General features: G+C 41.6%; 1 protein-coding gene across 1 annotated transcript in view; it reads right to left on the bottom strand.

Moving 5' to 3' along the window:
• The window catches only part of LOC141139472 (coiled-coil domain-containing protein 39-like), a 76,247-nt gene that overhangs the window by 5,855 nt on the left and 57,449 nt on the right, over nt 1–12,943 (bottom strand). The window contains exons 17-18 of the mRNA XM_073625623.1: nt 10,159–10,299; nt 5,525–5,704 (exon numbers count right to left, since the gene is read on the bottom strand). Of these exons, the coding sequence (XP_073481724.1) occupies nt 5,525–5,704; nt 10,159–10,299 (321 nt within the window). The remainder of the gene's footprint in view (nt 1–5,524; nt 5,705–10,158; nt 10,300–12,943) is intronic.

The following is a 12,943-nucleotide window of genomic DNA, read 5'->3' as shown; positions in this document are numbered from 1 at the left end:
TTCAGTTATGTGGGTTTAGAAGTTCTCTGCAGGTATATGCTGTTAAAGTGGAACTTCGGTCATTTTCTCATCTTTCCATTTATTAAATCTTTTGCACTTGTTTTAACTTTGGCTAGTAAAACATTTTTTCTGCCAGTAAATACCTTATACAGCCCACTTCCTGTTTCTTGTCTGGAAAAAAGCCTATGTTTATGACATCCATGCACATCCCTCTCTCTGACTCTGGTGAGAGTTTACCAGGAAGGGAGGGGGGATGAGTCATAAGAGGGCCAATAAGCTGCAGAGCTGGAGAGTATGCCCCTGTGTGTCTGTGTAAAGCCAGGAAGTGAACAGGCAGCAGCTTCAGCTGCCGACAGTTAAAATGGTTGCAGCCAGACTCAGTGGAGGGAGATTTCTGCAGCATATTTGACAAGTACAGTATCACAGTTTATATAAAATAACATGCAAAGTGGTTGGAGGGAAGCTTCAGAATGACAAAGATGTTTTTATTACAAATCATGTGAGCAGAGTGAAGTTCCTCTTTAACTTGCACCACTGAAAGCAGGTATCGCACATGTGACTCTTGCTGGCTTGTCCATAGTTTGTCTGTTTTATTAATGCCTCACAGGTTGTAGTTTGTGTCTGCAGTAATGCTAATGCTTAGGCTGATAGCAGGTGTGCTGAGCTGAAGCCTTTCCTATTAACTCAGCAAGGCCTGGCTCTGCAGGCTTGTCTTACTGTGTATTAACCTTTGTAGTACATTTGTCTAAGGTAGGTTAACCAGCTAGTGCCAATTGTCCGATGTCTATTAACCCCTTACTGCTTTGCCTGCAATTTATATTGACTCTACAGTATTAATGACTGCTATGCATTTACATGTTAGTCTATGGCCTGAGTGAAGTTCCGTGATCTGCTTAGTTGCATTTCCTTAAGTCCTTTACCTGTTAGTTATCAATCTAATTGCTTCTGCCTGACGTGCCTCAGACCTCACCCGCACTTGCGCGGGGGCCCATTTGCTGTTGATCATTGGGACACCTTGGGCACTGTGACCGGCTGCGGTAGCTGGTGGCGGGCTCTTGGGTCTCGGTGGCTGGTTGCGAACAGCACCTTTCACAGTTGTAAATGGAGTCCTAACCCTGCAACGGACTGCAGAGGAATGTGTGATTTATTACTTGTAGTGGACTGCAGTTAGATGCATGGTTTGCTGCTTGTAGTGGATAACTGCTGACGTTTTTAGCAAATACTCACAGGTATTATGTTTCCAGGCTTTCAGCTCATTTGTGAGCCAGTAGCAATCAGCCTTCCTAGAAACCATCCATGTTCACTAAGGTGAGGGCAGGTAAGTACATTTTTTTAACCTAAAAATGTGCACATTGTGGGCATAATGAATTGTAAATCTCTCCAGGCCTCAACACCAGCGTCACTTCTCCAGAAGAGGCAAACTGTTCCTTCAACAGGGACAGGCCCTCTTTAGCCCTGAAGGAACCACTCTGCATTTAACTTCCAGGAGAGACAGAATAAGGAAATCCCACTACAATAATTGTCCTGGGCTTGTGGTAGCTGGCTTACCTGCCAAAATGTGATGCCAAATTGCATGCCAGAGGCAGCAGCAAAAGGTGAGGCAGAGGCTGCAAAGTGCTATGGTTGCTTATGGTTCCATACTAAGCCTAATCAAGCAGCTGCTTTTAAAGGCAACCTCTACCTCAGAAGCAGTTGGCCAAGGATTATTATCAGACTGGCCAGATGTGTCAGCCTTAGCTGATAGTAGCTTGCTGCTGGAAAGTGGCTATGGCAAGTTTGCATATCAGAAGCGAGAAAGTGGAGGTTTTGACCGTGTTCAAACTCTGTGCAGATCACTATTCGCTAATGCTCAGGTACTAAGCTAATCAATCAACTGATTTTAAAGGGTACCTCTGCCTCAAAAGCAGCTGGCCAACTAGTCTTCATCAGATTAGCTAGGGGTGCCATTCTGCCAGCAGTAGAAGCAATATCCTTTGCAGAGGCCCTGGAACAGTGAATGGATTTGGAAATTAAGAAGTTTATAGTACTATTTAGGGTTTTGTGGCCTGCTGTTGAGCTGTATGCTGTTTCTCTACAAGCCCGTTGTGGTCAGTTAACCCTTATGGTCCATCCCACAGGCGACACATACCTCTTTTAAAGTAGGATTGGTGACTGTTTTCAAGTTGGATTCGGTGATATCTAGAAGAGGGATTAACCCCCTTATGATGGCCTCCAATGACCAGAGGATAGCCAAAAGACAAAGTAATGAAGATTGAGTAACAGGTTAAACCTTGGAAAAAAAACTATAGAAGAGGCTGAAAGAATCCGTAATCCTCTATCTGTTGGCCTAAAGCCGAGTCTACTACTTTCTAGGAGCAATAAAGTTTTCTCCACCCAAATTGTCCAGTAGGTGTCGGCCAGCAGAATTATATGAAAATTTGGGCATTGGGTTCAGGATCCATGGGTCCTGTGCATTAAGGAAGTAATTGGAATTCTTGTTCCTTTCCTCCAACTCATTTCATTCCCTCCACGACTCCTTAGAGCAATTAACGCTTGAAACAAGTGTTACCACATTTTGCTCAACGGTGAGCCATCTGTCCAAAGAAGATGACAAGGATTATGTTCTGCACGGTTCTTAGTCGAAAAGCAGACTGGGGCATGAGGCAGAAAGGACTAAGATCCAAGAACTTCATATGGAATCACTGGAATCCATTACTCAAGCGATCAGGTAAGATTGTAGGTTAACAAGTGTCTACAGTAATAGAAGACTTGCTTCCTGTACTAGGAACAGTAACTCCACATAGGGGACGAGTCCCCTTGGTGGTGGCTAAGCCAGTTAATCTTTTCAGCTTTTATCAGCTACCTGGCATACCAATCGTCGCAATCTGTTTACTTTATTGGGTATTCATGGGTATTCGTCGCAATCTGTTTACCTTATTGGGTATTCATGCCAATGGAGGACAAAGTGTCCAAAATCAGAGTTGCAATGGTTCTCAGGCTGGTCATTCTAAAAACGCAACAAAGGGAGCCTCAGCAAAACTGTAATGTCCTATCTTTGTTGTCAAGAATGAGCGCAAGACTAGTCAACTTCTGTCAGAGGCATCTCCCATTCAGATTTGCCATCCCTTTGCGATCTGGTTTCCTAGAACTTCCTGTCAGACACCATAAGATACAAAGCCATTGGATGTCAAAGGATGGCCTCCAAACCAACAAGCAGTTCAAGGAATCTACAAGAAATAAGGCTATCAGGATATCAACCTGACAGTAACCCGATGGCTTCCCAGAGGTGGAAGCAGTGGAACTGACATCCAGCTGGGTCAGATTAGCCAATATGCATATCCAGCAAACCCAGTGGTCTCCAGGCTCCTTATCAGGATTCGCAGTCGTCCAATGGTCATGAGGAAAATGATTGCCCAGTGGCTTGCAGGCCATGATATCATCAAGTACAGTCTCTGATCCTCCTATTCTCCTTTCTGAGATCCAATACCTTACACAGCGTGGTAAACTGCATGATCTAAGTTCAGACAAGTTATATCAAGATGCTGGAGACCAAAAAGTGAAGGCTCACCTTTAGTGACTGGAAACCCCGTTGAAGCCAGGGCACCCACTCAAAACTTCAGGTGTACTAGATTGTAGGAAACCTTGCAGAATTTAAAGGATTGAATTGTATGCAAGCAAGCCTAGATATGGAATTAAATAGTAGATGATGCTAAGTCGGGTCCTCGCTCTATGGGATCCAGTTACTGTCACATATCCCGATTAAACCAGTTCCGAAAAAACTGTGCAGATTATTATTTCCCCTTCGGTCTTCCAAATAGTGAGGGACCTGCTGCCTTACTCTCCATTCTTCTGGATAGGACTTCTTGAAATATGGGCAGTAACACTGCAGCAGTATTTCATACGGCTAATATGTCTAGAAGAAGGAGCTTGGATATCCAAGTGTCAAGCTATAAACTACCTTGTTGCTACCATTATCAGGCAGACTAGCGCTATACAAAGGTCTGCATCTTTGCATCTATGTTCGGACCTGCTGGAAGGATGATGTCCTAACTAAAATATCTAAATATCACAAGCATTGGAATTGGACTCTATGTTGAAGAAATACATGGAAGTGGCCCTTCTTCAAAGGTCAAATGATGGGCTCTTTAGGCCTCGCGGCATCAGAGGTGAACACTCACTGTCCATTAAGACAATTGCACTGTTGCTGGTCAGGGTAGTTCAAAGAGTTTTTAGATGGATAGGCCAAATCCATCAACTGAGTGCAGAGACAGCTTTACCAGACGGATTGTGCATCCCTGGACAGAACTCGTGAGCATCTCCAGTATTGATATGTAAACTGCTACCTGGTTTACATTCAACACAATTTGGGCCCATTTTAAAGTGGACCCAGTGGCCTTCGCTACAATACACTTTGGTCGTTCGGTGTTGGATAGACCTAATCCTCAATTTTAAACACTTCAGCATTACCCACCCTTGTTTGTTTTTGGTGCGTGCTACATCCCACACGTATATGCTGTCATGCTTGTGTCAGAAAAATGGAAAATTGTATATTTGACGATAATTTTCCTTTCCTGATGCTAAAGCATGACGGCATATAGGTCCCTCCCTAAGGGCTACGCATTGATAAGTAATGAGAAGGCTGCCTGGTGGGAGGCGACTCCTTTTATAATATTAAACGGTCCTGGAATTGGGCATGGGGGTGGAGCCTACCCACACATATATGCTGTCATGCTTTAACGTTAGGAAAGGAAAATTAAGGTCCGGCAAGTATACAATTTTTCATTTTACAGTTCCTAAACCTAAAGAGGGAAGCCACCCTATTTTGGATCTCAGCAACTTAAATGCCTGCATTCAGGCCCAGAAATTTTGCATGAAATCCACCAGGCCTAAAGCTTAAATACACGATTAAATGCCTGAAATACGTTTGCTTATGTGCACAAAAACAATAAAATAATAACACCTGAAATATCCTGAAAATTAGCTTAGCTGTGAATCCAGCCTACTGACTTTTCTTTTCTTCAACTGGACTTTCTTGCAATTTGTATTTTGTGTTTGTAATATGTTACACTGATGTGTTTGTTGTTGAGGTTTAGTTTAACAATAAAAATTGGTTTCACTTGTTTTTTGTAACATATATGTTTTTTCTTAATAGAGGTTTTCTACATTTAAAAGAGCAGCACCATATGGAATTTGATTTATATGCATTTAAATGAATTTTGATTTTCTATATACTGTATGGTTGGGGGACCTTGCTATTGCTTTCTAGCATAAGCACTGGTAAACTTTTTCCGGTAAACTTTGAGCAAGTTATCCATCACACATATTTAGGGAATCAACCGATATGCCTCTGGCCAGCTAGATCACCCTATGACCACATAGTCCCACTTCTAAGAATGCATTCTGCTGCTCTCACTAGAGAAATTGTGTGCACTCAGATTAGAACCTTCTGCCTTATGGCAGATCTGCAAGTGAAGAAAGTAAATGCCAATTGCTTTAGATGGTAGAGGTGTAACCCCACTAGGTCAGTTTTACAAAATTTACAAACCTGTTGAAAGTACATCTGCAGTGGCACTGCCAGCTCAGGATTTTGCTCCATTGCTTGAGCCAGCATCTTGTTGACAGATCTGTTGAATTCTCGCAGATCGCGTACAGCAATATCTTTTTCATGATCGGTTTCTCCTTTGCTTTTTTTGGCCAAACGAATTTCTTTCACCAGTTTGGAGCACTGTGAGCAAATAATGCAAGTTAATAAATGTTTGATAAAAAGCTTAGTTAAGATACTTATCTCTTACCCTGCTTTAATATCTACTGTTTACAAATTCTGTTTTGTCACTTTTCATCTCAGTTTCATACGATGTACTCAAACTGAAAAAAGGAATTGGGCAACTTCAGATAGCCTTCTGTCCTAATTGGTATTAGGAAGCCCTGACCAACCTGTGACCAGAAAAAAAGTTGGAGATCCAATTTTTCTTTTTTATTTATTTCGGCAATGTAAGATTTTCTTTTGCACAACATACTGCATTTTGACGAAGTTGCAGGTCCCCACAAGACTTTGCCTTAACTTTTAGAGTATGTATTCATACAAGATTCATGCATTTATTCCGATTCGAATCAACTGGAAAAATGTATAAATCCTGGGTTATATGAATCTTGTGGGAAACATTTATAAATAGACCCTTAGTGCTTAGGTTTGCTTTAATCAATTTTCTGGTTATTCAAGCAGCATGTTGATGGACCTGCAAGATTGGCCCGCCCTCATTGAATGTTTTTTCCTTCTATTTATCCTCTTGCTAACTGTATAAACACATATATACAGCAGCAAGAAAAGCAAGCTTTAACATCCAGCCACAATACATACAAGACTGCAGCAAGATGTTGCATGGCACTCCCAGCACACTGACCAAGCTGTCACTGACTGCTCTCAGTCAAGGCTTCTGATTGGGAGTCAGCAAAACGGGCTCCCGATTATGTGACTGCTGTGAAAGCGAATGCCCTCCTGGGCATTGAAGCCCACTCAAAGGGCCTAAGGGTTATTCAACAATACACTTTGAATGAGAAACGATATCTGGACTATCGCTGCCAGTATCTGCCATATGCCTCTGTGGGAACTTAAAGCTAAACTCCAGCGGTTACATTTTTGTTGCATACTTACACTGGGCCAGCTTGGTTCATGTAACTGTAACATACTGTATATGTGATATCTAATCTGTCTCTGGATGCTGTTAATACCTGTAGTAGCCCAAGGTACTACAGTGATGGTCCTGATCTCCTGGGTGCCGCACCGAGCGTTAGTCCTGTGTAATGACCACAGAGAGTAGCTTGCTTGGCAAGGCCAACATCCAGAAAATGTCTTGCATTTTTCTCAATGAATACAAAGCATTCTCTGGTTCAATAAGGTGAAGAGGAGGAGCAGTGACAGCATGATCTCCACCCTATCAGCGTTAAATGGTTTGTTTCAAACCCCTAACTTCCAATATTGATGCCCAGCTTGGTCTGAAAAATAATAACTGCAGGTAAAAAAAAAATAAGTTGGGGGGGGGGTGCTGCGCTATGAAAATAGACTGCTTTGCTAATGCTAGTTACAGACTGCATCATCTGTCATTTTTATTTTTGCCTTAAGTACTTTTTTAATTTTAATGGTCAGTGAATTATTATTATTTACATCCCAAATCAAATATTCAACAATTTAGTTCACTGTGGCTGAGACTAAACATGACATAAGCAGATGGACATTAGGCTCCATGCACACTAGTGTTTTTTTTAAGCTCCTAGAAGCTATTAGAATGTTTTTTTTCTTCTCCTAGAAGCTAATAGTGTTATCCTATTTGTCCATGCACACTACTTTAGGCTAGTAGCATTTTTTGAGCTTCAGTGTCTAGGAGCAGGGAAAAAAAAAAAAAAGTGTTTTTGTAGGGGGTTTCTTGGAGAAATTTTCCAGCAGAAAAAAAAAAAAAAAAACACACAACACTAAATGCTTCTTAGCCCTGGTTCATACTGACAGCGGGATTGAAATCGTGGGAGTTCAGCTGAACTCGCACAATTTCATTCCCGCATGTCAGTCCCGACTTCAGGGGTGATTTCAGAGACATCTGTGCGGGTTGCTGCACAGATGTCTATACAAATCGCACCCCAAAGTTGCCAAAAGTAGTACAGAAACTACTTTTGGGAATCGGTGCGGCGCCGCAAAGTTGGCGTCACAGCGATCAGGACAGTGCCATTGCCAGCACTAGCCACAAATCACTGCAATGTGCTACCTAGGCTAAAAGCTACTACAATGCTACTAACAGCTTTTTTTTTTTTTCTCTTCGACCCAATGCACACTATAAGCTCAGAAAAATGCTGATAATTGCATTTTTGTGCCAGATTTTAGTAGCTTTTAGACCCCTTCCACACTGAGGCAGTTTTCAGGCGTTTTAGTGCTAGAAATAATGCCTGAAAACTGCCTCCCATGCTGTCCTAGTGCTTTCACACTGGAGCGGTGCGCTTGTGGGATGTTGGGAAAAAAAAAAAAAAAAAAAGTCCTGCAAGCAGCATCTTTGGGGCAGTTTGGGAGCGGTGTATACACTATTCCCAAAACGCCCCTGCCAATTGCAATGAATGGGCAGCTCTTCCGAAGCGCCGCAACAGGAGTGTTTTTAACTCCTTTGGGGTTAAAAGCACCCCGCTAGCGGCTGAAAAGCACTGCTAAAATGAGAGGCACTTTAGTGCTAACGCACGGGCGGCCCCAATGTGAAAGGGCTCTTAGGAGCATTAGCATTTTATTGGCGTTTTTGCAGTACATAAGAAAAAAAAAAAAAAAAAAAAAAAAAAAAGGAAAAAGCTCAAAATTAGCTGTTAGCAGCGTTTAGAAGTAGTTAGGAGCATTCAGCATATTTTTCTGCTGAAAAAACGCTCCAAGAAACTCTACAAAAACTATTTTTTTTTCTGCTCCTAGAAGCTGAAGCTCAAAAAAAGCTAATAGCCTAAAGTAGTATGCATGGACAGATAGTGTTATCCTATTAGCTTCTAGGAGCTTAAAAAAAAAAAAAAAAAAAAAAAACTAGTGTGCATATACTACAAAAAAGGCTAATAAAATGCTAATGCTTTTAACAGCTACTAGAAGCTTGGACAAAAAAAATGCTATTAGCATTTTTCATCCAGCATTTTTTTTTTTGAGCTTATGAAAAACGTTAGTGTGCATGGAGCAACATGGTTTAACCACTTCCCGACCGGCGCACGCCGATGTACGTCGGCAGAATGGCACGGCTGGGCAAATGGGCATACCTGTAAGTCCCATTGAATTCCCCGCCATGCCATTGCGTGTGTACGCTGGCCGGGAGCTCCGTGACTCGGGTCGCGGGTCCCGCGGACTCGATCGCCGCAGGGATACCCGCGATCGCCTCATGGAGAGGACGAACGGGGAGATGCTGATATAAAACAAGCATCTCCCAGTTCTGCCTAGTGACAGTGTTCACTGATCTCTGCTCCCTGTCATCAGAAGCAGAGATCAGTGACGTGTCACAGCTAGCCCATCCCCCCTACAGTTAGAAATCACTCCCTAGTACTGACTTAACCCCTCCCCGCCCCCTAGTGGTTAACCCCTTCATTGCCAGTGTCATTTACACAGGAATCAGTGCATTTTTATAGCACTGATCCCTGTATAAATGACAACGGTCCCAAATATGTGTCAAAAATGTCCGATGTGTCTGCCATGTCGTCGCAGTCACAATAAAAATCGCTGATCGCCGTCATTACTAGAAAAAAAAAAAAAAAAAGATAAAAATGCCCCTATCCCCTATTTTGTAAACGCTATAACTTTCGTGCAAACCAATCAATAAATGCTTATTGCGATTTTTTTTTTACCAAAAATATGTAGAAGAATATGTATCGGCCTAAACGGAGGGAAAAAAATGTTTCTTTAATTATTTTTTGGGGATATTTATTATAGCAAAAAGTAAAAAATAATGCGTTTTTTTCAAAACTGTTGCTATCTTTTTGTTTATAGCGCAAAAAATAAAAATCGCAGAAGTGATCAAATACCACCAAAAGAAAGCTCTATATGTGGGAAAAAAAAAGGACGTCAGTTTTGTTTGGGAGCCACGTCGCACAACCGTGCAATTGTCAGTTAAAGCGTGCAGTACCGAATCGCAAAAAGTGCCCTGGTCAGGAAGGGGGTAAATTCTTCCAGGGCTGAAGTGGTTAAAATGGTCACACCTACTGCAATCTGATTCGAAAAATCTCAGCCAGCGGGAAAGCCTACAATAAAAAAAAAAAAAAAAAAAAAAAAAAAAAAAGTCATCATTGTTGGTAAATGGAAAAGATATTGTACAATCAGATTGTACCCTGTGTGGCCAACTTAACACTAGTTGGTTCTTCGTCTTGAAAAAAAAAAAAAATAAATAAAAAAAAAAAGCCAATCTACTTTGTGTTAAGAAATAGAAATGGTATGAGATGTTTCAATAACAGCCACTGATGACTTCACAGAGTGATCCCGCTGCTCAGTGATTTTGTACATTTTTCTTGGAAAGATAAAGGTATGAACCCCATACAGCATCACTACTGTGAACATGGAAGGTGAAGAAACGCAGCTTTGTGCTTTTATGAACAGAAAATCACATAAAACAATAAAGCACCTTATAAGACATAACAGCTATACTTTGTACAGAGCATAAAACATGTTTCCAGTGCACTGCAGACAACCTGTTTCATGACTCTCTCCAACTTGATCTTTTGATCGTCAGTCTCTTTGTTAAGCTGTGTGATGCTGGGAAGCATTTCATTCACCTTCTCCTGGTACGAGGATTCTTCTTTCGTCATGCTATCAAAAGTGTTTTTCATAATCTGAAATAAAGTAACGCTGCCTTTAGAGATCATATAGACCGTGTTTTCATAGTTTTCAAAGCATGGAGAAGACATTTCATCAGTGACATCTGTACATTGGATATAATCCTCTAATGAAAAATACTCGAACATCATCATTTTGAAGTTTAATAAATTCAGTTTTTGCTGGCTGTATAGGCCCGATAACTACCTGAAAAACACGACTGCGCTACATTATCTGGGAAGTTTAAACTGCTCCAAAATCTAAAAAAAAACAAAAAAAAAAAAAAAACCTAAAGCATAAAGTGCACAATAAATGTTTAACTGGCTAGTAGCAAGAGATTAACCCCCTGGTGACAGCTCCATCTAATTTGCACATCATATTAACATCAATGAAATAAAAATCATTACATTCTAGACCAAGGCCCATATACACTTACCGCCACTTTATTAGGTACACCTGTTCTATTGCTTGGTAACACAAAGTGCTAATCGGGCAATCACATGGCAGCAACTCAATGCATTTAGGCATCTAAACGTGGTGAAGACGACTTGCTGAAGTTCAAACCGAGCATCAAAAATGGGGATTTAAGTGACTTTGAACATGGCATGGTTGTTGGTGCCATATAGTCTGGTCTGAGTATTTCAAAAACGACTTGGATTTTCATGCACAAACATCTCTAGGGTTTACAGAGAATGGTCCGAAATAGAGAGAATATACAGTGAGTGGCAGTTGTGTGGACAAACATGCCTTAATAGAGAGAATATACAGTGAGTGGCAGTTGTGTGGACAAACATGCCTTTTTGATGTCGGAGAAGAATGGGCAGACTGGTTTGGGATGATAGAAAGGCAACAGTAACTCAAATACCCACTCGTTACAACCAAGGTATGCAGAATACCATCTCTGAGCGCACAAGACATCGAACCTTGAAGCAGATGGGCTACAGCAGCAGAAGACCACACACTGGGTGCCTCTCCTGTCAGCTAACAGGAAACTGAGGCTACAATTCACATAAGCTCACCAAAACTGGATAATAGAAGAATGGGAAAACATTGCCTGGTCTGATGATTCTCGAGTTCAGCTGCGACATTCAGATGGTATGGTCAGAATTTGGTGTAAACAACATGAAAGCATGGATCCATCCTGACTTGTAACAAAGGTTCAGGCTGGTGGTGTAATGGTGTGGGGGAAATTGTCTTGGCACCCTTTGGACCCCTTAGTACCAATTGAGCATAGTTTATACGCCATGGCCTGAGTATCGCTGCTGACCATGTCCATCTCTTTATGACTACAGTGTACACATATTCTGATGGATACTTCCAGTAGGATAATGCACCATGTCACAAAGCTCAAATCATCTCACCACTGGTTTCTTGAACATGACAATGAGTTCACTGTACTCAAATGGCCTCCACAGTCACCAGATCTCAATCCAACAGAGCACCTTTGGGATGTGGTGGAATGGGAGATTTGCGTCATGGATGTGCAGCCGACAAATCTGCAGCAACTGCGTGATGCCATCATGTCAATATGGAACAAAATCTCTGAGGAATGTTTCCAACCCCTTGTTGATTCAATGCCACACAAAGAATTAAGGCAGTTCTGAAGGAAAAAGGGAGTCCAACCCGGTACTAGCTAGGTGTACCTAATAAAGTGGCTGGTGAGTGTATATGCACCATGTACGACTTCATTTGATCCTCCATGGCATAAGTAGTATGTCCTAGAATGCTCCAACCAAAGTGCGGGTGATCTCTCACACATGACCTCCCAGAACCAGCTGAAATCTTGCTGTCAAAGCAGAAACTGGTGACAGCATTTCCTGCTTAAGTGATCTGCCACCCACGTGTATTTGTTCTCTATGCAGTTTGACCTGGTCCTTATACGTTTCCTGTAATCCCACTGAACTCCAATATTAGGCTGGACGATGGTAAACTTTATTTCAAGCAATTTTCTTGAAGTAGTGTATTGAGCACCAGGGGAATGGCATGACACACAGCAGATAGACACTTCTCCTGAGGAAGCCCAACTGAGCGAAACCTGTTGGGATTCTGCCAATCATGCCAAACAGGAATTCTATGAGATGACTTTTTAATGTATATATATTTTTTTGTCTATTTGTTGATATATACTATATGAACATTTTAACTGATGTTTAAAATAAATGGTGGATTTTTACTGTATCCAGTGTTCTTGTGAAGTAATAGCACCTTAAAAGTCTCAAATGTTTATATATTTTATATTTTTTTTGTTACAACATATGGGACGTGGTGCAGTGATTGGCGATCCATCAATACTTACCACTAAATTTTATCTCATGTGTCAGAAAACTTCTCAGAAGTGCTGATAAAAGAGGAATGAAGCACCAGAGAGAAACACTTGGAGCTTTGGGGAGAGAAAAGTAAACACTACATATATATGTGCTTTGCTCAGATTTCATGACTGTGGTTTACAACCACTTTAAGCTATATTAAAGTGATTGTAAACCCATTTTTTTAAAACAACAAACAAGTCATACTTACCTGCTCTATGCAATGGTTTTGCACAGAGCAAGCCCCCATCCTCCTCCTCTCGGATCCCCCGCTGTTGCTCCTGGCAGACAGAACACGGCTCAGCCCTTACCTCCCATCACTCCTCACTGGCTGTAATTGACAGCAGCAAGAGCC

The sequence above is a fragment of the Aquarana catesbeiana genome, linkage group LG04 (assembly GCF_042186555.1).
Source record: "Aquarana catesbeiana isolate 2022-GZ linkage group LG04, ASM4218655v1, whole genome shotgun sequence".
Classification (NCBI taxonomy): Eukaryota; Metazoa; Chordata; class Amphibia; order Anura; family Ranidae; genus Aquarana; species Aquarana catesbeiana.
The sequence above is the reverse complement of the archived record's forward strand: the minus strand, read 5'-3'. Positions and strand labels throughout refer to the sequence as shown.